This window comes from Eretmochelys imbricata, chromosome 8, assembly GCF_965152235.1.
Source record: "Eretmochelys imbricata isolate rEreImb1 chromosome 8, rEreImb1.hap1, whole genome shotgun sequence".
In the NCBI taxonomy this organism is placed as follows: domain Eukaryota; kingdom Metazoa; phylum Chordata; order Testudines; family Cheloniidae; genus Eretmochelys; species Eretmochelys imbricata.
The window spans coordinates 25,652,992-25,679,213 of NC_135579.1; the positions used below are offsets into that span (position 1 = coordinate 25,652,992).

The 26,222-nt window shown below is 41.9% G+C and overlaps 1 protein-coding gene across 1 annotated transcript; it reads left to right on the forward strand.

The window, feature by feature from the left end:
- The first annotated feature begins 117 nt into the window (after positions 1-117).
- HMMR (hyaluronan mediated motility receptor) lies at positions 118-25,416 on the forward strand. The gene is made up of 18 exons (XM_077825086.1): positions 118-226; positions 3,588-3,710; positions 4,558-4,646; positions 5,575-5,625; positions 6,521-6,709; positions 8,534-8,620; positions 11,184-11,284; positions 12,994-13,068; positions 14,349-14,527; positions 16,537-16,685; positions 16,959-17,173; positions 18,854-18,970; positions 20,786-20,944; positions 22,391-22,543; positions 22,684-22,783; positions 22,944-23,120; positions 23,689-23,851; positions 24,349-25,416. Exons 1-18 carry the CDS (start codon positions 181-183, stop codon positions 24,366-24,368), a joined length of 2,193 nt encoding a protein of 730 aa, XP_077681212.1. The 5' UTR covers positions 118-180; the 3' UTR covers positions 24,369-25,416.
- Positions 25,417-26,222: the final 806 nt, after the last annotated feature.

Genomic DNA, 26,222 nt, shown 5'->3' on the forward strand with positions numbered 1-26,222 from the left:
CGTGGGATCTGGTGCGCATGCTCTAGGCAGAGGCTGTGACTGGCTGGGTGTCTCTACAGGCTTGCAGGCGGTGTTCTGTGATTGGCTGTCGGGGGCGAGTTAAGAAGGCGGTTGGCGGTTTGAATCTGAAGCGGAGAGTGGTCTCTGGGAGCGTGAGTGGCTGTAGCGGCGTGTGCAGCCATGGCCTTCCCTAAGGCTCCTCTCAAGCGCTTTAACGAGGCTGCTGGTGAGCGTGCGTGGGGCCCGCGCGCCGGGCCTGGTGGCGCCCTGGGCAGCTTGAGGGCGGACCTGGCAGTGCGGTGTGCAGTCGCTAGCCCCGGGTAGCCGGGGCGTCCCGTGGCCCTTCCGGGGAGGGTGCACCAGCCCGAGTAGGAAGGTTAAGGGTGCTCTGTGGCCTCGCAGGGGAGGCGATTGGGGGGTGGGGCGGCTGGGCTTGATGGTGTCCCTGAGGCCTCCCCCTGCTCCGGCGGGCTCAGTGATGCTGAGTTAAGGTTTCTCTCATCCCTGAGGCGCTGGTAGGCTCCCAGGCTTGCGGGCCTTTGTGCCTTGATTAACTACCCAATCAACTCCTGAAGGCCGGCGTTGGTGTAGCGCCGGAGGAAATGGGGTGCTAAGCCCCCTGAGTGCTAGCATCCAGGGGGGCAGCTGTCCCGGGCTTACAGCCCTTGTTCTGGCTGCCTGCGACGCTAAAACGTCTGCTTGAAGGGGTCTCAGGTCAACAATGCCATTCTTGGATTTTTGTGACCACTAATACAGCAGATTTATTTCAGTAAGGCAGCAAGGTTGTGCTTACGGATTAAGGTGCACCTCCTTATCCACATCTTCTGGACTGTGAGCCATGAAATTGCATGCATTAGGACTTGGCCTAACTGCGCAACTTCTTCCTAGGGCTGCTCTGTTGTCTTCACTGGAATGTAAATGGCCCTATTTATGCCTTGTATAGGGAACTCAGTGTAGCATGTGGGTATGTCACAAGCGTACTTGACAAGGACTTTTGTAGTTACACTGTAAATATCCGCAAAAAGAACAGGAGTACTTGTGGCACCTTAGAGACTAACAAATGTATTTGAGCATAAAGCTTTCGTGAGCTACATTTCACTTCATCGGACAAAGTGAGCTGTAGCTCACGAAAGCTTTATGCTCAAATAAATTTGTTAGTCTCTAAGGTGCCACAAGTACTCCTGTTCTTTTTGCAGATACAGACTAACACGGCTGTTACTCTGAAACCTGAGAAGATTATGCTTCTTCTATTGAGCTTTGCTTGAGATATTTCTAAAAATATATGCTTTAATCCAGTTGCTTGGATAAATTCTATTGTCTGTATGCTGGGGAGGTCTTAGTGGTCCCTTCTTGGCCTCGAAATCTGAATCTACAAATCCCACTTTTCATCCACCTCAAGGAGAGAACAGGATTTCCTCCCTTGCGGCTCTACTAATCAACTCTCATACTTCGGCTAGTTGCCTGCGGGGATCTGGAGAGAATTTTTCCCTACTGTATAACTGGCACAGCTTCTCTTCTTCCCATTCTCTTCTCCCACCCCCCCACCCACCCCTCGAAGCCATCAATTTGTCTGGTGTCCTGTCACTATCTCTGGCCAGAGTGAACTGGTACTCCAAGACAGTGCAAAGAATTATTTCCTAGATGCCTGGCTGGTATGTTTTGGTCATATGCTCAGGGTCTAACTGATCAGGAGATCAGTTAAAAAAGACAGGAATATTTTGGTCTGGAGGTTTTTCCTCTGCACTTTGGGGCATGGTTTGGCAGCTAGGATCATCTAGACATGTCTCACCTAATCAATTTCCAGGCATTGGTGGTATCTCTCTCTCGTTCTCTTCCTCTGGCACACAACTGTTTCGTCTCCTGAGGACTAAATTGCTTTGGTCTAAAGTCATTAGTCTCAATACAGGGGTATGTGAAATGTTATGTCTTGAGATAAACAAGAGGTTAGGCAGATGATCTGTGGTCCTTTCTGGCCTTAATCTCTATGAAACAGACTAATAAATCCTAAACTTTAGGACACAAATAACCTGAGTATTCCTCTAATGGGCTGGTACAACTAGCCTTGTGGGTAGGATTCCTAGAGTTCTACAGTGGCACGAGTGTCTTGTGAAAACCATTCTGATTTTTCCACCAATTCCATTGCATTCCTTTTCAATATCAAGATACTCCATGTGTACTTAATGTATATGTGTGGTTCCCAGACTATGTTCCTTGAATCAGCTGGCAAGTCACATGGTGGTGGCTTTTTTTTTAAAAAAAAAAAAGTTGCTAAAATGCTCTTACATTTGCCACAAGAGATGGAACAGCTGCCTACAGATGTTATAACATGTGGGAGAGGAGGTGGTCTAAACTATGGAAATAATTTAAGAACTTGTTTTGTAGATCATGGCCGTCCAAGGACAGCAGTTCTTGCATCTCTACTTTTTGGCTTCTTAGTGCTTGTCATGAAGCAGAGGCACTTGCAGTAATGTGTCATTAGCACTGAATATTACTGACTACACTTTTTCCAGTCAACCAAAGGTCACTGTAACTGTCCAATCCTCCTTTTAGAGTGGAATCTAATTTCTTCTTGAAATGGGACTACAGATACAGGCCACTCACTAATAATAGGGCACCAAGTTAGATGTGGTTTTGTTTGTTTTTTTTATTGTTGTTTTGGGCTTTTTTTTTTTAAAGCCTTAATACAAGATATAAAAAAGCAAAGATTATCCCCACAAAATCCTAACCGGTGAGTTTGATACAGAGCTTTAAGACATTCACTAAGAACTTCCTTTCACAATAGATATTTATCAGTGACTGCAGCTGTATGCAGTCCCACCAACATATATTTGGAGAGATCAGAGGGTGGTAATTCATATCCATTCAATCCCTGACCTCTGTGCCAGTAAATCAGTCTTGGAAACTGAAACAAGTTGACAGATATGCTTAAATTAGCTTGTCATACCCGAAGATCACCAAGGTCAGGTAAGTGTAAGAGCAATGATGAATCCATGCCAGTGTGTTCTCCTATCTTTCCTGTTTCTCTTCAAAGACACTTTTTTGGAAGCAGTTTTTTTTTTAAATTACACACTTGGCAGCATCTCCTAGTGTTAGGAAGTGAAAAATGATGGAGTTCAAAATGAGCCTCCCTTTTAAAGTGGAAGGACTACCTTTTAAAAGTTTGTGCCAATAAAAGTGCTGAAATGTTGATCCAGTCTTAAAGGAACAAGATTGCCTTCTAATTGCTCATGTGTTTCCAATAACTACTTGAATAGACTTTAATGAACTAATTTTTAAATCTTTCTGCGGTATTGAGAACACACCACAAATCTAGTTTATGGTGGTGGTCCATGCACAAACAGGTAAGAATGCTTTGCTATGGACATAACTCTACTGCAGATCATATCAGCAGTAGAGTTTACTCGGACAAATGACGTCCATCTTCTGCTCTCTTATTTGGATCTCTCTTGTGCAGATTAAAAACTGGGAGATGAAATATAGGTCTGAACTGCTTGATGGCAATCAATCCATAAATATAACTGTCTTCTTCCAGATTTTCATAACTAGTGTAATCTCCTGTGCTGAACATCTCATTCCCTCATTTCTAGCTTATGCCCCATCACCAGGGCTCTATGAGCTCAAATCTTCAGAGGCATTGAAGGGACCTGTGTCCTTTGACAAATCCCAACGCTTTAGAAAGCAGAAATCTCAACAGTTGAGAAAGCAGAAAGGTAAGTAGTCCTACAAATTAAAAAGTTTAAAAGAACATGCAATGCTGAAACTATCACCTAGTCTATACTTAAAAAATCAACCTAGTTACATTGGCTGCTGGAAAAATGTTGCATCCTAAGCATCATAGTAAGATCAGCCTAACCCTGTGTAGACCCAAAAGAAGTCTTCTGTTGACCTAGCTTCCACCTCTTGAAGAGGTAGATTAACTACATACACGGGAAAAACTTCTTCCATCAGCACAGCTGTAGCCCTTTTGCCACTGTAGTGTAAACATGGCTTTGGTGCTGAAATGCTGCTGCTTCAGTTTGCTTTCTCAGTGCTTGAGTTTATGGTCTGTGCTTTGCTTCTGCTTCACATTGGTTCATTGACTACCTGCTTCTATTTTAAAAGGTTGCCAGCAATTTGAAAAGTATGCTTATCTGAATTTCCCTCCTCCCAGTAATACTGCATTATTTTCATTGAAACATTAGGGACTCTTTTTTTTTTTTTTTCTTCCCCATTTACTTCATGCATTCCATCCACCTCCCTACATAGTCGGTTTCTCCTTCACACTGCAATTGAGGAGATACCATAACCTATAAAGTGGCAATATTTCACTTCCTGAGTGTATGTCTCAGGACCGGTGGTAAGTTCAATGGAAACTGAATAGACTATGAATTGATGGTGTCCATCTAACTCTTGTACGGTGCCAGGTATAGAAGATAGTGTTTGTTGGGTTTTTTATCAAACCTTTTGATTTGAGGTTGGCATTCTAACAAAGATCAAAGACTCTATTAAATGTAGTCTTTCCACAAAAACAGTTAGTCAATCTTGACCCATTAGTATGGTGAAATTTTGTCTCCACAGGGGAAATGGAAAGTCAACCAAATTTGAATAGTGAAACGAATGACTGCTTGCCCCAAACTGCAAGAAGACTTAAATCTCTGGGATCAACAGTAAGACTCTTTTGTCTCTGGTATAGCTATATCCATGCTGTTAATTTTGAGCAAACCTATAATTTAGTCTACTCTGAACTCGGGTATTTAAAACAATGCATTCTCTAAATTTTGAACCATTCAGTAGGACAATTGGGTTTATTTCAAGACCCATTCTTGTGCTCAGGTCCTATAGGGACTAAGAAGGAAGTCCCATTTTTCCCTTTTAAATGGAACGTAACTTAGGCAGACCTGGAATAATCCACTTGCTCAGGATCAATAGAAACTCTGCCTGTGACTGGAGAGGTGACAGCTTTTTCCTGAGAAGGGAGAGGTAGGGAATAGACCGTTCAAGTGCTACTCTTTCTGTTTAGAGTGTGGAGAGAGAGGAGTGAGGAACTCAGTAGCTATTGAGCGTCTGGTGCCTTCCCCATAGAATAAAGTGAAAAGCAGAAAGCTCAGATATGGGGACGTAAGAGGTTGAGGGTCCCAAATGCCAAGGATGTTTGGGTAGGGAGAGACTCCCTCAGTGATGTCCTGTGAAGAGTAGGGGTAGAACCACTTAGTGTGTGTGAAAGTCAATTTAAATATATTGTAGTTTTGAGGGAGGAGGGGATTCAATGCAGGGTTGTGGGGGGGGGGTTGTTTAAAACAAAACCATGGGCTAGTAAATGAAGTGCTTGTGAAGTATTAGGAATTCTTGCTAACACCACTTCACTGTCATGTTTTCAGTATTGTATGATAATCATAAGGAATTTTATATTGATTTAACTAAGTTCAAATAGCCCAATATCATGCATCTCATAGTGGCAGTTTATTTTAATATGTAATTTTCAAGAAACCCTGCAATGGAATAACCAGCTTTAACTGAATACCTGTTAGTACTTAGTTTTTGTGCTCTTAGGTATGAAAATGTGTAACCCTTACATGATTTTTTTCCTATCTAAAGGATACAACCATCATGAAAGAACTGAAAAAACAAAAGATGCTTGAGAAAGAGGTATGAACAGATTTCTTTTTGGATTTTTTTAAATAATGTGACCACTATTGGCTTCACATGTTAGCTAGTAATTTTAATTCCTTACAAAATATGTAACCTGACATTTCAAAGAAGCTTATGAATAGCTCTGTATAATGACCAAAGCAAAATTTTATCAAAATGTCCTAACTACTGGGTTTGTCAGTATATAAAACCAAGACATTTTGATTTAAGTGTTGCCTATTCTGTATAGGTTCTTATAACATGCTCATATCTTAGCTCATTCCATTAATGCAGTCACCTGAATCTTCTAGGCTGGCAAACTCTGCGGAAAATATCTCAGAATGAATGTGAGAAAACTGAATCCTGCTTTTAGACACTGATTTTTTTTTTTTTTTTTCCTAGTCAAATGGTGGGGTATTGTTCTACGTAATAATCACCTGCTGAAGTTGTAGCTTTGGAATTAAGATACAAACTTCAAGTTTGGGGATGTTAAACTATATTTTGGCTTCACGTAAAAATTGCTCAGATGTTAAGGGTGTGATGTTGACATAAGTGTCTTTCCACCCCTCAGTCCAGAAGGCCAGCTTTTGCCCACACGGCAAATTAGAGAAGATGTGACATTACTGACTTGCGCCCCAGTTAAAATAAACTGAGTAAGGTAAAGTAGCCAAATGATATGCTAAGGATACAAAATCCACTAAGCTTAATGGCAGGTAAAGATTTTCTGTAGTAACTCACATGTCCTTTCCAACAGTTGAAAGTTGTTTATAACTAAGGATAATCTGTCTTCACAGGAGAACAATGGGCATCACTCAAACCAAACTTGGCAGGGGGTGGCTGTATGTTTTCTTAAAAAAAAAAAAAAAAAAATTAGAGAAGTGTAATAAATATTCAAACAACATGTTTCCTCTAGATTCGTGCATTAGTGAGAGAACGTGGAGAGCAAGATAAAAGACTCCAGGCTCTAGAGGAGGATTTCATGAAGTCTGAAGCAAAACTAACTGCAGCAGTCAGGGAGAAAACCTCTCTCTCAGCAAATGTTGCTTCCTTGGAAAAACAGCTTCTTGAATTAACAAGAACTAATGAATTTCTAAAATCAAAGGTATTTGTCTGGAATTGGATCCCCTTAATCAAGTTAGCAGAGACTTGCTATGGTTTTTGTCATTTTCTGTGCAGACAACATCTGCAAGCTTGTTCACAAGCAACGAAGTTAATGTTTTGAAGGGTTTTTTTGGGTACAATTAAGAAAAAAAGACTGGACCCGATCCGTTACGCTGGGGTTGGTAGGTTGACCAGTAGGGCTAATGCTCAGGCTTGTGTGAATGGAGTACTAGGCTGTATTTGTAAATTTATATGGCAATTTAAACTTTAATTGCACTGTTGTCTTTCACGCTTTCTCACTGTAATGTGGAACAAATTATGTTATAACAAAGTTGAAGTAATACTGCTGGGTAGACAGGGACGCTTGGTGTTACTGTCTGCAAAATGTCCTCTCATCTTATGCCTGTGTGGGTTGTACCAATGTAGTGCATAAGAAGAAAGGTAAATTTCCTGCTAAACTAGCAACCAAGATGCTGTGCAAGGAAAGTTTTTGTGGTTGGTTTTGTTTTGTTGCTTTGGAGGACACTGACAAAGAGTTCATAGGTGGAAGAAGGTTAAAGATAATGGGTGAAATTCTGTCCCCATTGGAGTCTATGGAAACTTTGCCACTGACTTCAGTAGGGCTAGGATTTTACCTACTAGCTTTAATTACCTTGATATAAGCAACTGAGGCATATCCTACCCTCCAACTAAAGTCCCATATTAAGTGTGTACTTGTGTGGCTGAATTCTTTTGATCAAACTGGTTAGACTTGACAGGTGACAAGTTCAATTCTGCTGTTGATTCTAAGGTGCAACTAGAATTTATGCATAAGCAAATGGTAAACTTTCAGTGGAAATTATTAGTGGCTTGTGTAGAAACATTTTGGGTATAGTAAGTTTCTAGGGCTCTAACTTCAACCCTTCAGGTTCCTGCCCTCACCAGCAATGGGACCTATTATACTGTGTTAAATTCATAACTCTGATTCAGTTAAATAGAGTGAAACTTTTACAACACTTCTCTTATGCTACATTGCAACACTTCAATAGTGGATACTGTAGAACAGAGTCAGCAACCTGCAGCATGTGCACCAAAGGCAGTACACAAGCTGATTTTTAGCGGCACTCTGCTGCCAGCCTGGGTCCTGGCCGCTGGCCCCGCTCATCCCGCTGCTGGCCTGGATGGACGGATGGAACCCTGGGCCGGCAACGGGCTGAGCGGGGCCAGCGGCCAGACCCCACCTGGCAGATGGAACCCCAGACTGGCAGCAGGCTGAGCGGCTCAGTGCATTGCCAATCTGGGGTCCTGGCCATCCAGACCTGCAGCAGGCTGAGCGGGGCCAGCAGCCAGGACCCCAGACCAACAGCACAGGCGCCAGACGGAACACCAGACTGGCAGCAGGCTGAGCAGCTCAGCCTGCTGCCGGTCTGGGGTTCCGTCTGGCTCCCACGCTGCCAGTCTGAGACCCCACTCTGCCCGCTGCCAGTCTGCCCGCTGTCAGGAGGCCCCTGTAAAAAATTATTACTGGCACACAAAACCTTAAATTAATGAATGCTACTTCTCAAAGATTACCAACGCCTGCTGTAAAACTTTATAATTTAAGAGTCTAAAGCCACAAATATGCTTTTTCGATGTACATTTGCCTTGGCTTGTGCACTTTGCAATTTAAGCAAAGTCAATTTACAAGTGCTTCCCCTAAGTCTGGTAAGAAATGCAGATATCTTCTTTTGGAGGCAGGATTAAGTGGGGGGGAGACTAAGTGTCAGGGAAGGCCCTTATTAAATGAATATGTGAATTGCTCTTCTGTGTAGGGCTAATTCTGTGTTAAACTTTCTGGTTCTTTAAGTTTTCTGAAGATGGCACACAGAAAAAAATGAGCAGTCTATGCATGGAGTTAATGAAGCTCAGGAACAAGATGGAGGCAAAGAATAAGGTAAATTACTATACTAAAATTGCTCATAAGACAGAAACTTGAATCTCTTCCAGAATTAGAAGCCGGGTACTAGCATTCCTACATTGTAGCTTGCAATTGAAATGCCTTTAATTACAAATCAACTTGCAAATAATGGGTTCTTCCAACTCCACTGTCAGAAGTAGCTATTCTTCCCATTTAACAGAATGGTGGAGTGAGCCAAAGGACTCAAATGACTTCAAGTTTGCACTGCAAATCTACAGCAAAGACAAGAGCAGAACCCAGATAATGAAGCTTCTAGAAATCCTTTGATGTCACAACATCAATGTGCCTGGGATGGACCACACTGAGAATGCCACACTTGGGGCAAACTGCAAGAGACAGGGTAGACATTCCCCAAAAGTGTAGTGGTTTATCCTTTTAATTAGATTCACCAAATCCCTATCAAAAGAGCTTCTGTAGCACCACACTGACTACCAAAAAGCCAAACACAGTCCCTCTAATTATTCCAGCCATTGGTTTCCCATCCAGACAAACTAGTCTAGTACAGTGAGAGGTTACTGGAAAAACCCAATTCATTATATGCGAGGTTCTACTAATCCTGAAGGATCAGACACCCCTGGTCAATATGTAAGTGTCTCAGATCTTACCCAGGTATCACACTGTCAACTTACTAAGGATTGGCTAACTATAAAATTTTATTAAGAAAAGAAGTTATTGAATGGCTAAAGAATCATATACATGCCAGTGACTTTTTTCAGTGGTTGTAGATCAAGATCATAGCAGTGATGGAATAGACTGCTGGCTTGCAAAAGTCTGTCTGGTAACTTCCAAAAGATTGGAAGGTCCTCAGTCCATAGTTAAAAATATTCATTTTAGTTGTAAACCCATAGTCCAGAGAACTGGAGCAGGAATGAGGCAAAATGGAGATAGCTCTGGCAGTGTTCTCTCAAAATTTATTCTGCACATGTGGGAAAAATTAATATGCACCAATATGGAGGTGATGTGTCACACATCTCCATATTGGTGCACATAACAAAATTCATGTGGCCAGGGTGGGACCAAGGGGTTTGGAGTGTGGGAGGGAGGAGAGGGTTGGTGGGGCTGGAGATGAGGGGCTCAGGACTGGGGCAGAGGGTTGTGGTGCAGGGGGGTGAGGGCTCCGTCTGAGGGTGTGGGCTCTAGGGTGGGGCCAGGGATGAGGGGTTGGGGGTGCAGGTTGTCCCAGGCTACAGGGGTGTGGGAGGACTCCGGGGGGGGGGGGCACTCACTCTCGCCACAGCAGCACATGGGCTGGCTGGGACAGTGAAGCAGGGGGAGGAGCTTCAGCTTTGGAGCAGGGTCAGGGGCCGCTCCACATGGCTCCCAGAAGCAGTGGCATGGCCCCCCTCTGGCTCCTATGCCTAGTGGCAGCCAGGGGGCGTGGCAGCCAGGGGGCTTGGCCCTGCATGCTGCCCCAAGTGCCACCCCCACCACTCCCATTAGCCGTGGCTCCCAGGCAATGGGAGCTGCAGGGGCGGCGCCCGCAAAAGCGGCAGGGTGCAGAGCTGCCTGGCCATGCATCTGTATAGGAGCCGGAGAAGGGACATGTCGCTGCTTCCGGGAGCCGCTTGACATAACCGCTGCCTGGAGCCTGCACCCCTGAGCCTCCCCACATGCCCCAATCCCCTACCCCAGCCCTGATCTTCTGTCTTCCCCACCCCCCTCCAAACCCCTCAAACTCCATCCAGAGCGCTCTCCAAACCTCTCATTCCTGGCCCTGCCCCAGCCCTGATTCCCCTCCCACCCTCTGAATCCCTAAGTCGCAAAGCACCCTCCTGCAGACCAAACCCCTCATTCCCAAAGCCCCCTCCCACACCCAAACTCCAATTCTGTGAGTATTCATGGCCTCCCATACAATTTCTATTCACAAAGTTTGCCCACCTCTGCAGCCACAGGAAAGGCCCATTCAATGGCCCATTGTGAGCCATTGAAGAGGCAGGCCTTAATGGGCCACCAACACATAGTTGGCTAGCCCTGATATAAATCTAGCTTGGAGGTGTCACCAAGGCCTACAATACATGTTTGAGATACAAATATTGAATATGGATCTGTAACTTCAGATACAGTGATGCATGGATTTAACCAGAATAATCATTCTTGACAAATTGTAACTTTTCCATTGACTGCTTACGTGATATACTTTGTATAAGATTTGTTGCAATTGTATAACAGCAATACAAATGGTTATCTTCAATCATACAGGATCACAATCCAATTATGTGTTTAGACTCCACTGCCTCCAGAAAGAAAACAAAATAGTGTCATTTAATTCTGTAAAAATCGCTGCCATTAATATATCTTCCTGATATACGTTCTCACTTCATATTCATCTTGAATTCCAAAGTCATAATCTGACTCCAACTGCACTGGGCTGTACCAGTAGTAAATGCTGATTTATGGTAGCAAACTACCCTGGATAAATAAGCCTGCCACGATGCATCGTAGGAATATAACTTGCTGGCTGTATTTTTATGAATACATTTATGAATTTTTGTGAAACTGCTATAGCTATTAACTAATGACTTTTTTTTTCTCTTCAAAGAATGTCCTTGCTAAACAGGAAGACATGGAAATGAAGCTGCAGGCAGTCCAGAGGAATCTAGTGCATTCCAAAGGAAAAGTAGCACAGCTGGAAGAAAAACTGTAAGTAACAGAGGAATTACCTCTGGTGTAAATTACCAACTCTTTCATTGTTGCTTATACTTAACTGTAAGGATGTAACGTATGGCAAATTTAAATGAGTGCCCTCAGATGCTAAGGAGAAGAGAAGTACTGAAAACAGGGAGTTGACAGGAGCTTGCCAGTGGATTGGAATCTGGTGTTGGAGGAAACTAATAAAGTCACCCTGCAAATCTGGTTTAGGCCTGTTGTAAGAGGTGCCTAGTATATGACACTACCCCTTAGCATCTATTTGTAGCAGACAAAATAGCTCCTCTAGTACTCCAGTTGTGACTGCAATTAAAATCAGTCAACCTTCGGTGACTTCCATTCCATAGCAAAAAGAAGGGATTGCATCCTGCAAGACTTTAATTTCTTTTGTGTCAATTTGAGCTATTGGTGTACTGTAGGTAACCAGTTGCCCAACACTCAGGTGAACTAGCATGTATAATATGGTAAGAAGGATAGTTTAGAGGATAAGGCACTGGACTAGGACTCAAGCGATCTGGATTCAGTTCCTGGCCCAGCTGTAGACTCTTCGGTGAAACTTATGCCTCCATTCTCCAACTACAAAATGGGGAACAACACTTCTCTCCCTCACAAGGTTGTTGTGAGAATTTCTGACCTGAAGGTCCAGCTATTCCCCCTCCAACTTGCTGTAATACCCATTGTGGAGAATGCCTTTCTATGTAAGAAAAAGTTGGCTTCTAAAGACTGCAAATCAAGTGCCTCAACTTGAGGCGGTGTATCACAAGGGCAGAGAGGCAGGCCCCAGCCATCACCTCAAATTCTACCCTGAAGCCAATCAGCAACCAGTGTACTTCAGTAGCCTGCACAGTGAGGTGCTTCTCTATATCAGTGCACATTTCAAAATGAATCTCAAGTGTGACCCATACCACCCTGAGCTCAAGAATTGTACTAAATATGGTTTGTACACTTTTCAATGTCTCAGCTCAGTCATCTGACTACTAACATTGCACTTTGAGTTTGATGATAAAAGTAAAATTCATGAAACTGGTGGTGATGATTCTACTGGTAAACTTAGAGCTAATAGTTCCTGAGGAATGCAACTAGTCATGAGAGACCTCAGTATGTTGACTTGTTAATGTGGCCAGGACGTGAGAGAGGCTTCAGCCTTTTGAAGAAGGCTACCTGTCGTACAACTGGTGTCCCTAATCATGAAGATCACAGATGGGCAGAAAAATCTACTTGATTTTTCAGATCCCTAATACCATTTTCACACTTCTACCAGAAGCAGCAGTCACTGACTGGGCAGGACCTCAGCATCTCCTGCCACCTCCTTCCCAGACTGTAGGACAGAGAGCCCCTAGGCTGGGTATGGAAGAGATTGAATTAACTTATTCTTTGAGTTAGCATTAGCTCTCCTTAAAGTTTGTTTGTTCCTTCCCACATATATGTGAATGGCTGAACATTCGTATTTGAAATTGACAATGCAAAATCTACTGAAATGCAACTCTCATTTCATATTGTGTAATACTGAATTACTTGTCGTCTAGGTGTCTTCTGGTGCATGATTAGATGCCTTAATACTAGCAATCCACAGATGAATGCAGAATGTCTGTTAGTTGTCTGCAGGCAGCTACTTATTAACCTCTAGCTCTGTGCTGCTCTTCTTGAATATCTGGTTTTAGAACTGTCATGTTAAGTGCAGCATCTAAATGTCTTATTTTTAGAACTGCTACTGAGAGAGACAAGGTTGAAGAAAAGTCTGACACTGAGAAACTCTTGGAATATATTACAGAACTCAGGTAACAAGTCTCTATTTTAGATTTGACAAATCAAGTGTCACTTAGTCTTTTAGTTGTAGGGGCTTGATCAAGCCTTTAGTGGTATTTCTAATTTGAATTGTACCAACATCAGTATTATGACTCTTCCCTTTCTATAGGTGGGGGGAAATCTCAAGTCCATTTCTTAAATTTAAAACCTTCACATTAGCTTGACTCTTGGAAGTTTTGAGCAAGGTTTCACCTCTCTATGGAAGTAGCTTTCTACACTACTATGTACAAACTGTCTGGTCAACACTATCTATGCAGAGTGTGGTGGGTTTTTTTTTGTTTTTGTTATATGCTGGATTTTCCCTCTTAGGCCTGGTCTACACTGCCACTTACAGTGCCAAAACTTTCTTCGCTCAGGGGTGTGAAAAAACAACCCCCGGAGTGATGCAAGTGTCAGTGCTGTAAAGTGGCAGTGTAGACAGTGCTACAGCGCTGGGAGCTATTCCTCTCGTGGAAGGTGTGTTTTGGTTTTTTGCAGCCCTGGCAGTCAGTGCTGTAATAAAACTACTTCCGCGAGGGGAAAGTTTCAGCACTACACAGCCACAGCAGCTCTTTAACATCAGTTGTGTAGACATACCTTTAATACATATGTCTTCCAAGATCAATGGGACAGCTAAGTGTATTGCAGATTGCAATAAAGAGAAGGCATATGTACAATTAGTGTGGAATTGGGCTGCAGTAAATTCTGTAGCACTTTCTTTGTTGGAAATCCACCCTGCCCCTTAAAGGGGCGCAGAGAGATACAAAGATGCACTGGGGGGGGGGTGCTTAAGCAGAGCCTTGTATCTTCATGCAGTGAGTCGGACATTGTGACTTGCTTGGATCTGTGCAGTTCCTGCATAAATCTGAGACTGGTTTCCACTTCTCTCTGGAGAAGGGCAAACCCCCAACCAGTCCAAGCGGCTGGGGTTGGGAGGCACTCAGGGAATTTCATAGGAGTCTTCATGAATATTTTTCCATAGGAGGAATGATCTGAGTCTTTTAGTTAACACAACCAATCTTCAGTACAAGTTAATTCTCTAATGCAGCTTCCACTTTGAAAGGTGAACTATAAAGATCTGATCTCCATCATTGCCCATTAATATAGATCCTGTCCTGAGCTCTTCCACCTAGAAAGGAATCTTTCCCAAGTCCTGTTTAGATACTTGGGACCTCAATGTTACATGGGGATTATGTTGGTGAAAATTGTGACAAAACAAATATAAAATTAAGCAAAATGTAATTCTGACATATATCTGGATTTTTTTTCTTAGTGGAGTTGCAGAACAGATAGAGAAGTACAAACTAGATCTTCTCCATATGGAGCAGATACTGGCACAAAAGGACCAGGATGTTGTGGCCTTGAAAGACTGTTTTACAACAAAAGAAGAAGAGCTATCTAAACTAATCAAAGAGCTTAATGAAAGGTGTCAGTTGCTTGAACAAGAAAAAGGTAATTGTTATAGCCTATGGGCTGAGTCTCTGGGCCCATGTCCAAACTGATTTCATTTAGACCTTATGTAACATGATTCTGTTGAAATGTCAGCTAGTGTGTCTCAAGTCAAAACTGTGGTATGTAGTTACACTGATCTGCTTCTTTACCTATTATCCCAGATTCTAGTCAGAAGTATTGTTACTAACAAATACTAAAAACTTCACCCAGCAGCAGATGGAGGTGGGGTGGGAATGGGGAGTTGTCTGAACCAGTTAATTTACACTCTGGAAATTCCAGGGTAAGTATGATTCCACTTGAAAAATCACTTTGGTTCTAGTTCCATATTCTAATATGATGGCTAATGGGGTGTAAGCCATTCTCCAGGCAGCAGTGCAGCATTGCATTGTCACAATTCACTGCTGCATACCGTGGTATCTTCTGGCTCTTGACTCCACTAAGTGACTCTCATCTCTGCACACCCCTCTCTAATCCCCAGTAGCTGTTCTGGGAGAGGGTTATGCTTCCTCCTGCCCCACTTCCTTTGATGCTAAGGGAGGTAAAGTCTTAATGGTTGCTCTTGTCACCTAGGATGGAAGAATGTTCATATGATAAACTCAGCAGCTCACCAAGTTGTGGGAAAGGTGTGTGTGGCTTTTTTTTAAAGTGAAGATGGAGCACCACAGTGTACTGTAGAAATGAAAGGAGTACTTGTGGCACCTTAAACTAACCATTTTATTTGAGCATAAGCTTTCGTGAGCTACAGCTCACTTCATCGGATGCATTCAGTGGAAAATACAGTGGGGAGATTTATATACATAGAGGACATGAAACAATCGGTGTTACCATACACACTGTAACTACAGTGATCACTTAAGATGAGCTATTACTAGCAGGAGAGCCTGGGGGGGGGGACACCTTTTGTAGTGATAATCAAGGTGGGCCATTTCCAGCAGTTGACAAGAGTGTCTGAGGCACATTGGGGGGAGGAATAAACAAGGGGAAATAGTTTTACTTTGTGTAATGACCCATCCGCTCCTAGTCTCTATTCAAGCCTAAGTTAATTGTATCCAGTTTGCAAATTAATTCCAATTCAGCAGTCTCTTGTTGGAGTCCGTTTTTGAAGTTTGTTTGTTTTTTGTTGAAGAATTGAAACTTTTAGGTCTGAAATCAAGTGACCAAAGAGACTGAAGTGTTCTCTGACTGGTTTTTGAATGTTATAATTCTTGACGTCTGATTTGTGTCCATTTATTCTTTTATGTAGAGACTGTCCAGTTTGACCAATGTACATGGCAGAGGGGCATTGCTGGCACATGATGGCATATATCACATTGTAGATGTGCAGGTGAACGAGCCTCTGATAGTGTGGCTGATGTGATTAGGCCCTATGATGGTGTCCCCTGAATAGATATGTGGACACAGTTGGCAACGGGCTTTGTTGCAAGGATAGGTTTCTGGGTTAGTGGTTCTGTTGTATGGTTGCTGGTGAGTATTTGCTTCAGGTTGGGGGGCCGTCTGTAAAGAAGGACTGGCCTGTCTCCCAAGATCTGTGAGTGATGGGTCATCCTTCAGGATAGATTGTAGATCCTTGATGATGCGTTGGAGAGGTTTTAGTTGGGGGCTGAAGGTGATGGCTACTGGCATTCTGTTATTTTCTTTGCTGGGCCTGTCCTGTAGTAGGTGACTTCTGGGTACTCTTCTGGCTCTGTCAATCTGTTTCTTCACTTCAGCAGGTGGGTATTGTAGTTGTAAGAACACTTGATAGAGATCTTGTAGGTGTTTTGTCTCTGTCTGAGGAGTTGGAGCAAATGCGGTTGTATCGTAGAGCTTGGCTGTAGACAATGGATCGTGTGGTGTGGCCTGGGTGAAAGCTGGAGGCATGTAGGTAGGAATAGCAGTCAGTAGGTTTCCAGTATAGGGTGGTGTTTACGTGACCATCGCTTATTAGCACCATAGTGTACTGTAGGGTACAGATCTTAATTATTCTGTCCTCAAAGCTTTTTTTATATTGGCAACTTTCTCTTCCATAGAGAAACTCTTAATGGAGAACAGAGAAAAAGAGCAAAGTATGAATGCTGAAATAGAAAGCTTGAAAAAGAGACTCCTCCTAGAGGAGCAAGAACACCAAAAACTTCAGCAGAAACAGGAGGAGATCTGTTCTCAGCTGCAACAAGAGAAGGTAAATGAAATACAGACTTGATCTACTCCCATAGCAAATGCTATTGAATTCTTGCTCTGGTTTAGATTAAACCCATTGTGAATGTATTGATGAGTAAGGGCTTGTTTACACAGAGAAAACGGACTGGCGTAGCTATAGTAGAATAGCTGTTAGCTAGTCAACCTCATGTACACAAGCCCTTAATCTTGTTCATGAAAACTAAGATCACTGTGTAAACTTAAACAAAACTCCTTTGTACTAATAGCTATGTATTTGTGCTGTTTGTGCCTGCAGGAACTTTCCACTTCCATGTATCAAAAGCTGCTAGAGTTTCAAGAAGAGATGAAAAATGAGAGGCTCCTTTTGGAGGAAGAACTGGAAGAAGCTATGGATGAGTTGGATAAATTGCATATTAAGGAAGAAAAGGCTGATAAGCTGGTAAAGCGCTTGGAACAAGAGAACAAGTCCCGAGCTGAAGAGCTAGCACAGATGGAAGCAAAGCTGAAAGGGTTTGTGAAAAGAGTAACTCTAACTGTTGCTTGTAATGAATTTGGAAATACAAATGCCAATCCCAGGTTTAGTTTAAAAAAAAAAAAAAAAAATTCTCACTAGAATACACAGGACTAAATTGACCAGTGGCCACCAGCTCATTTTTCTATAGCAATTGGATCTAATGCAGTATTTTCAAAAAGCAGCTCTTAAATTTTAACAACTCAATCATATCTGTTATAAGGCCCTACCAAATCTACAGCCACGAAAAATGTGTCAGACTGTGAAATCTGGTCCTTTTTTTTGTGTGTGCGCTTTTACCCTATACTATACAGATTCAGGGGATACCAATGTTTCTCAAATGGGGGTGGGGGGTACTGTCCCAAAAAGGGAGTTGCAGGAGGGCAGGCGCAAGGTCATTTTAGGGGGGAATTGTGGTATTGCCACCCTTACTTCTGTGCTGCCTTCAGAGCTGGACGGCCAGAGAGTGGCAGTTCATAGACTATCAGGGTTGGAAGGGACCTCAGGAGGTCATCTAGTCCAACCCCCTGCTCAAAGCAGAACCAATCCCCAATTTTTGCCCCAGATCCCTAAGTGGCCCCCTCAAGGATTGAACTCACAACCCTGGGTTTAGCAGGCCAATGCTCAAAACACTGCGCTATCCCTCCTCCCCATGGCAGTTGTGCTGCTGGCAGCGACTGAGCCTTGAGAGCTGGGCTCCCAACCAGCAGCCACTACTTTCCATTTGCCCATCTCTGAAGGCAGCACCACTGCCTATAGCAGTATCGCATCCCACCTGCAATAACCTTGTGACCTCCATCCCCTCCCCCATAACTCCCTTTTTGGGTCAGGACCCCTACAATTACAACACTGAAATTTTCAGTAAAATGTCATGATTTAGCTATTTAAATCTATTTGTAAAATCCTATGATTGTGAAATTGACCAAAATGGCCATGAATTTGATAGGGCCTTAGTTATAAGGACACCAAGTTGCTCAGCAACTTAAGGACTGAAGTGTTAGGTTAAAAACACTGGTTGAACAGCAGCTAACTCTGTAGCAAAGGTGTTAAATCAATTACTATTTTTATTTTTCTATCCAACATTAGGGTGTCTAATCTCAGAATTAGATGTAATTTATGAACTGCTAGACAGTTTACTGATTCAGAATCATGAAAAAGTACATAAAGCAAGGTGTTGTGCACAAATGTACTCTATTTAAGCTCTTATTAGACCTGCTAGCTCTAAAGAGCTATTTCTGTTCCATATGAAGATTTAAAATCTAGAATACTCTAGCCCAACTGGATAACATTGACTTTAGGGTTCTGGAGAAATTAAACTATCCCAAGGAGACATGCTGTGAGGACCAGGGAAGAAACAGTTTGTTTTAATCTCAGAGTTGAGATTAATTGGGCTAAGCGCCTTACATGCAGCTCTTCTTCCGCCCACCTGAACTCAAATTCCTTCTACTTCCATGGTAAAAATCCCAACCTACAGACAACTGAAATTAAAGCTCTGGGGAAAGGAAATTTTGTAAAATCAAACCCGCTAGGCAGTGTAATGTTTAATTCTTGAAAGTGGTGTTAAGGAAAGAAATATACTAGTTTGGATCAGAGGTAACAGGAAGCACAACCACGGCTGTTTGTCCTAGACCAATACCAAGATTTGGACTCAAGAATAGAATATTAAAATCTATTTTCAGGAAGAATGCTGAGTTGGAGAGAACCAATGAAACACACAGTAAAGCTATTCTTCAGATGCAAGAAGAGCACAGCAACACGCTGCGTAAACTTGGAGAAAGTGTTGCTGAATTTGAAAGGTATGCAAATTTACTCTAGATGCTGGAGGGAGATATAGGTAAGTGTGCTTTCACAGGCTCAGACTTTCACTTTTTCCAGGTAGGTGCTCCACCCGCTCTGCCTGGTGCCAAACAGGTGACCAGAGAGTGCTGAGCATCTGCCCCCCCCCCCCCCATGGATGTTCTAGCCCTGGAGCACCCATGGAGTCAGCACCTATGTGGGCTTTAAATCTTTCACTCAACTTCTTGTGTACATGACACGTGCCACACACTTGTAACCCAACACTATTAATGTTAGTGGGACACTTTCCAAATGATATTCCCATTCCTGAAACCAAAACTACAGTAGGACTATTTGGATTGGCAAGTGCAGCTTAACTTTCTGTTAAGATCCAGCTGAATATTATGATAGCTAAATTTCTGATCACAAACTGTTCTCCAATAAGGGATACTGTTTTAATCCCTGGAAACTAAACATGATGTTGCAAAGTATTTTAAAATTGAACTGGTAATCTTGTACTTTTAAACTCTTTGCTATTTATGTATCCACTGCCAGTTTTAAAACACTTTGCTTGTCTGCCAGTACTTTCCTAACTTTTAAAACAATGAGTAACTGTTTGCCATACAAAAGGGCATTCAGAGAGTTATGTCTGACCCATTGGTGACTTCTGACAGAAATGGAGAGGGTTTTTTGTATTTGGTCATCTGTACTAATTGAATTTAATCTTGAAGTTTTGGTACAATCTCAACAGGATTGCAGACTCTGCTTATAATTTGGGCACTCCAGTAGGTATCTGTAAACCTATATTTGATGTGCCATTAATGACTTGGAGTATGGTTCTAAAACTTGCAGATGGCACCACACTGGGAGGGTTGCAAACACTTTGGAGGGCAGGATTAGAATTCAAAACAACCTTGACAAACTGAGAATTGGTCAGAATTCAACAAGATGCAATTCAATAAAGATTGGTGCAAAGTACTACACTTGGAAAGGAAAAATCAATGCACAATAAAGAGATGGGGGGGAAACTAGCTAGGCAGTAATATTGTAGAGAAAGGTTTGGGGCTATAATGAATCACGAATTAAATAAGAGTCAACAATATGATGCTGTTGCAAAAATGGGTCATGTCCTTCTGGGATGTATTCACAGTCTTATATGTAAGACATGGGAGATAACTGTCCCACTCTACTTGGAGCTGATGAGACCTTAGCTGGAGTCTTTCCAATTCTGTGCACCCCACATTAGGAAATATGTGGACAAATGATAAAAGATTTAAAACACCTCACCTATTAGGAAAGGTATAGCGTGTGTGGGGGTTTTTTTGTTTTTTTTTGTTTTTTTTTTTTTTCCTTTAAATACTCTTTAGTCTAGAAGAGAAGGTTGAGGGAGAAGCTGATAAATCATCTCATATGTTAAGGGCTGTCATAAAGAAGTAAGTGATTTGTTCTCCAATCCACTGACATTAAGCCGATTGCTTCTTGTCCTAATCTGTAGGAAGGGAGACTTAGGTTAGATAATAGGAAAGTTCTAACTATATAAGGATAGTTAAGCACTGAAACAGGAGGTTGTCAAGTCCCTGTCATTGGAGGTTTCTAACAAATTAGACACACCTTTTCACAGATGGTCTTGAAATACTTCATCTGCATGCTGAGGCAGAATTGATTAGATGACCACTTGAAGCACCTGGCTCTACACTTCTATGCTTCTGTAATGGGGATCTCAAATACAACTTGCATCAAACTTATGGTGGATTGTTACTGTCTTCAAAAGGACTGAACACTGCAAAATGAAGTTTATCATTTAAGTAACAGATTCTAAACCTTTTTCCTTCTAGTTACAAGGGATCTGTGACTGAAGAAATGGCATGTCTCCAACTGGACAATTCTTCTCTACAGGAGAAACTAGTTGAGCTGAGAAAAGCAGGTCAGGATACACAACAGCAACTCCAGGAGCTGGAACATGCTAAAGACAAGGCAAAAGAGGAATATGCAAGGTAATGGACCATCCGATTATTCCTTAAAGTGGTTGGGGGGCATCTCTGACATGCCTATGGCCAGACCATATGGAATATTTCTCCAGTACAACTAGTGTTATGAACTGTTACTCGTTGTTGGATGAATAGACCTTCAGCTGCAGGGCATTGAGAGGTTGCTGTGCAAAATCCACCAGTATATGCACTGCAGGGTGGGAGGTGACTCAATTTAGTTGGATAGCTAAGGACAATACCTGGTCCCCCAGTGACACACTTAAAATCCCTCATCATAACTTGGTTAATGGACTATCAATCTATTCCATTGTATGTAAATGCTTGTCACCCAAAATCTTCTTGCTGTTGGCTACACTGAAAAGGGAACTTCCAGTCTTCTCTCTTTCTACCCCTACTTACTACTTCTCCAAATGCCTTCTATGACCTAAATCTCACAGCTCTAATTCTGCAATTCTGGGGTTCATCCCTCAAGATGCCTGCCTTAAAGTCCATCCAGGTCAAACATTTTGTGACTAATCTGTGCTACCCAACTTTCTCTTGCTCTTTAATCTAGGACGTCAAGATACACTACACTGGTATTTAACTGTCTTGAAAGCTGTCACAAGTTCACTTTTATTTAACCTTTTATCTCCAGTATTTAAGACTACAACAAGATATGTCTAGTAAACCACAAGATTACCAGTGAATGAAGTAGCGTTTTAAAAGTCTTTGGTAAGATTATAAAAGAGCAGTTGGCCTCTTGACATCCAACTGATTTTTTTTTTTTTTTCTTCTGTGTACAGTGAAGTTTGTAGCTTGGATAAATAGCGACTTACAGAAGTCACTAACTGTTCAGTTTAGAATCTTACAAATAGCTTCATTAAAACACTTTGAAGTTCACACCACCTTGAAATGCTGAAGGAGACAAAAGTGAACAATTCCTGCTGGATTTACTTAAGGGCTCTTCTTCGGAGTCTAAGCTTCTGCTTATATTAACTGTTCAATCGCACCTGTTTAGTTTAGCGTTGCAGGTCTGTTGGTATGAGATGTAGCTTGAGTGGGTAATCCATTACTAGAGACACCCAAAATTGTGTCAACTGTTTTTGTGTTGGACAACTACTGGAATAAGACATAAATACCTTGAGTTAATTTAATGTGCCAAAACAGTCCTCATTGGACAAATCAACAATAGGTTTTACAGAAGCTTTTCTTGCACAGAAAGGGATACTGTCTGAACTACTGAAACATTACAAATATTGTAGGCTTAATCTGATGATAGCCCCTTACAATCGCTCTGTTGGCTGCCTTATGCAACATTGCCAGTGAAAACCTTGCTGTTTCAGTCTAATTATTCTTTCTGTAAGTATAGTAGCTGGAATGCTGCAAGCTTTGCTTACTACTGATTAAATCTGAAATTCTCCAAATATTTCATGAAGAAATAACATCTGTTTTGTTAATTTTTCCCTTCCCTAGGATGCTTCTAGATGCCCAAACAAAGCTAGCACTAAAAGAAGCAGAAATAAGGAGAACCAAGGAATCCTGCATAGCACAGATAACTAAACTTCAGGCAAAACTGGAAGAGCAAACTGAAGACTTCAAGAAACAGCTTGAAGTTGAAAGATCAAGGTGACTTCAGATCTCTGACTAGCACAATAATGGGAATACATCTAAGACTAGACTGAGTGGTTTTTAAAAGCTTCCTTTGCAAACACATGATGTTTAAAAATCTTTATATTTTAAGAAACTGTGCTTGTATTTCTGTTCAGGAAAACTGTAGATGAAAAGGTGGCTGCTGGCTTCAAAGAAGAGATACAAACCTGGCGCACTCTCTATGAAGACTTGCACAACAAAACTAAGCCTTTTCAGGTTAGTCTCTGTGCTAAACACTTTTTTTTTTCTTTTTTTTAAAGCAGCACCTCGAAATTTAAGATTCATCACTGTGGGTCAACACTCAACTATTAAGAGTTGGCGTTAACTTGGAAGATATTACAATGCCACTGAAAGATCTACTCAAACTCTCTTTCAGCAACAACTGGATGCATTTGAGGCAGAGAAGAATGCTCTCATGAATGAACATGGTGTAGCCCAAGAAGAGCTGAACAAATTAAGTGATGCATATGCTAAGCTACTGGGTCATCAGAATCAGAGGCAGAAAATCAAACATGTTATGAAGCTGAAAGATGAGAATGCCCAGCTCAAACAGGTTTGTCAACTGACATGTCTAATGCATGTATTATGTCCAGCCACTAAGCAACATCACCTTAGTTTAAGAAACTATCTATATGCTGACACTAAACATCCGAAATGTATTCGGAGTTTAACACTGAAATCATCTGGGACAACTTTCTCTCTAGCCTGGAGTTGGACTGAGCTGCTTCAGCTCTAGGCATCAACATCTGGGCTAGTGTTTAATGTTTACAAACCAGGTAATTGTGAGAGGACAAATCTCTCGGCTTTTCCTCTTGCTAGACCTAATAGAAATGATCCCAAGATCCATATTGCCACATTGGCTAGAGCCTTGCAAAGAAAGCAGGGGAGGTTGATTGGTGCTATGAGACGCTAATAGACTTGAGGGCTTCAAGAATGCCATGCTCTTGAGTCAGATGTAAGTAATAGATTTTGGATGGCTGGGAACTTTAACTTTCAGTTTTTACAGACTTCTCTTGGCTAGTGTTCTTTAACATATTTTAACATAACTGTCTCATACCTGCTTCCTTCATAATGTGGTGACCTCAGACTTATACTAAAGTGTTGATGGTTTCCTACTTCAGGAGGTTTCAAAACTCCGTGCTCAGGTAGCTAAGGAAAAACAAGCACAGAGAGAGCTTCAGGAGCAACTGCATGAAATTCAAGGCATCAGGCGCTTTGATTCTTCTAAAGCTTTCCAACATGATAGCAAGGAAAATGTTGCTCCCAGGACTCCTTTAAAAGAAGGTAAGTTGAGGTGTGTGTTCAGGTCAGTGATCCTCAAATTGAGGCTCGCATGGGTCTTCTGTGGCTTTCCAGCACATATTAAAACACTGATTTAATTATTAACCAATTGTGGTTGAAAAAATAATACTGAGTCACTCATTTTGCTGTGAGGGAATAATAATATATATATAAAAAGTAGTAAATGAAACCATGAATTCACACTATTGTGGCTTCTTTGGGTAACATTGATCACTAATTTGGCTCCTGAATCACTGAGCTCTGAGTATCAATGGTTCAGATCATGGGTAAGTGTCCACACTTGCCTGCAATTATCCCTCCAATATAGTCAAAACAAGACTTCATTATATAAACTACCCATTCCATATTGGGGAAATGCAGAACCGGAACTTGGTTGCAGGAATTAATAATGTCTTAGGTAATGTGACCTTTTTGAGTTACTGTTTATCTACAGTGGTAGAAGCATTTACAAGAAGTTCACAGCAGCTTTTCTATTGCAGGCAACAGGGACAAGTGCTGACCTGCTCTTGGTTTCAAGAGGAGCCTGTTAACTTGCTGGGAAAAGCGAAGTGCTGCTTAGAAGATTCAAGGGACCATATGTACATTATAAAATCAAGGATCAAGGTTGCACAATGATGGGTCTAGTAAGAGCCCTTAAGGGAAAGGCTTTCTTTCATATTTTTAAAGAACAATGCTAGGTTTATAACCTATTACCCAGCAGGCAATGGATGACTGTGCACTGTAAAGGTTCCCTGGTCAAAGCCTGCTTCACACTGGGACCCAGGGAAATATTTGGCATGTCACTTCCTAGTGTATCTAAACTGTCTCAATTGAAGAGAACAAAATACCAAAAGCAGACTTAAAAATCTGTGCATGTCTATGGCCATTTAGTACAACCGGCAACAAGTTAAACAAAGTAACAAGTATTTAATTTTAATTCAAGAAATAAAGCTTTTTATTTAGGTTAACTGCACATGATTCTTGTACATTAAGCTAAACTTTTTCACTGTTTGTTCACGTGTGCTTACTGATGGAAGGAATGTTTTGTGAGATCAGTCATTTGTCTGGTTTCACATGTGACTCCCTACACCACAGAATAGATGTGAAATTCAGGTTGCTAAGTTGATTTCCTAGCCGGGTCCATGCCCCCTTAAACCACAGTTGACATTCTAACTGACAGTCTTAGAGGTTAGTGACTAAAACATATTGCTGTAGAAGTCTCTGGTCAGGATTGGCACAGACAGACTGAGAATTTTGTTTGACTGCCTGTGCCCCTACATCCTGATGGGCTTCCATATCCAGGTATGTCAGTGACCTTTAACAAATGCTAAACTCACTGGGCTCTTATGCAGTTAACACTTCACTTTTATCTAGCTGTTTGCACAAACTCAACACATGGGAAAACAAGGCAGCCAGTCTTCATTGGATGGAAGATGTTCACTGCATAAGTAGGGGTTTCATTATATAAGGTTTAGACACTGGCAGTATAGAAAGACAATACACGTGCTTTGTTAAAATGTTATACTGGTAAATATGTATAAGGTTTTTTTGGTTTGAATAAAAATGGTTTTAATGAATTGGTCTGAAGTCCTAAATCTTAGCCCTGGTCAACACTTGGGGGGGTGGGGGATCAAACTAAGTTAAGCAACTTCAGCTATGTGAATAACATGGCTGAAGTCGATGTACTTAGACCTACTCACCACAGTGTCTTTATTATGGTGAGTTGACTGCTGCCACTCCCCAGTCAACTCCGCCTGTGCCTCTTGCAATAGTGGAGTACAGGAGTCGATGGGGGAGTGCTCGGGGGTGGGGGTCAATTTATCACATCTAGACTAGATGCAATAAATTGACCCCGTTGGATCAATCACTGCCCACCGTTCCAGCCAGTAGTGTAGACATACCCTTAGTCTTGTTAAGTTGTCCACTTGTTCTCTAAGACTGGTGCCATTAACATTTATTTTGTCACACAAAGAAATCTAACTGTTTTTTTTTTTTTTCTGACAAGACTTCTGGGCTGGGTGGGGCAGTCTCTCTCTTCCCTTTGCCAACGCCCCCCACCCCTTCTTAAGCTAGCTATGCCCTCTATTACTGCCTGTACCTGTATGACTGTAAGGGTTATTGGAGAGTATAATGCTAAGTTACATACTCAATTCAATATGAGGTGAAATGTTCCACAAGGGACTTGTGAGGGCCAGCAGGAGTAAACTTATCTTTTCTAGACAAATTTCACCTCGTCAAACTTGCCTGACAGCACAATCTCATATCAAAATTCTATGATCTGGGAGAAGCTCAGGGAAAGATTATAACTTTTTGCACAGTCCACCCTAAAGCAGGGGGGGTCTAATGCAGAGTCTTCCCCCAAATGCACAAATGT

Bases quoted from the DNA above. Each gene is read 5' to 3' on its own strand.
- HMMR (XM_077825086.1), top strand. From the start codon at position 181: ATGGCCTTCCCTAAGGCTCCTCTCAAGCGCTTTAACGAGGCTGCTG. The intron at 4,647-5,574 runs GTAAGACTCTTT...TCCTATCTAAAG, and splicing joins TTAAATCTCTGGGATCAACA to GATACAACCATCATGAAAGA. The intron at 23,121-23,688 runs GTTTGTCAACTG...TTCCTACTTCAG, and splicing joins AGAATGCCCAGCTCAAACAG to GAGGTTTCAAAACTCCGTGC.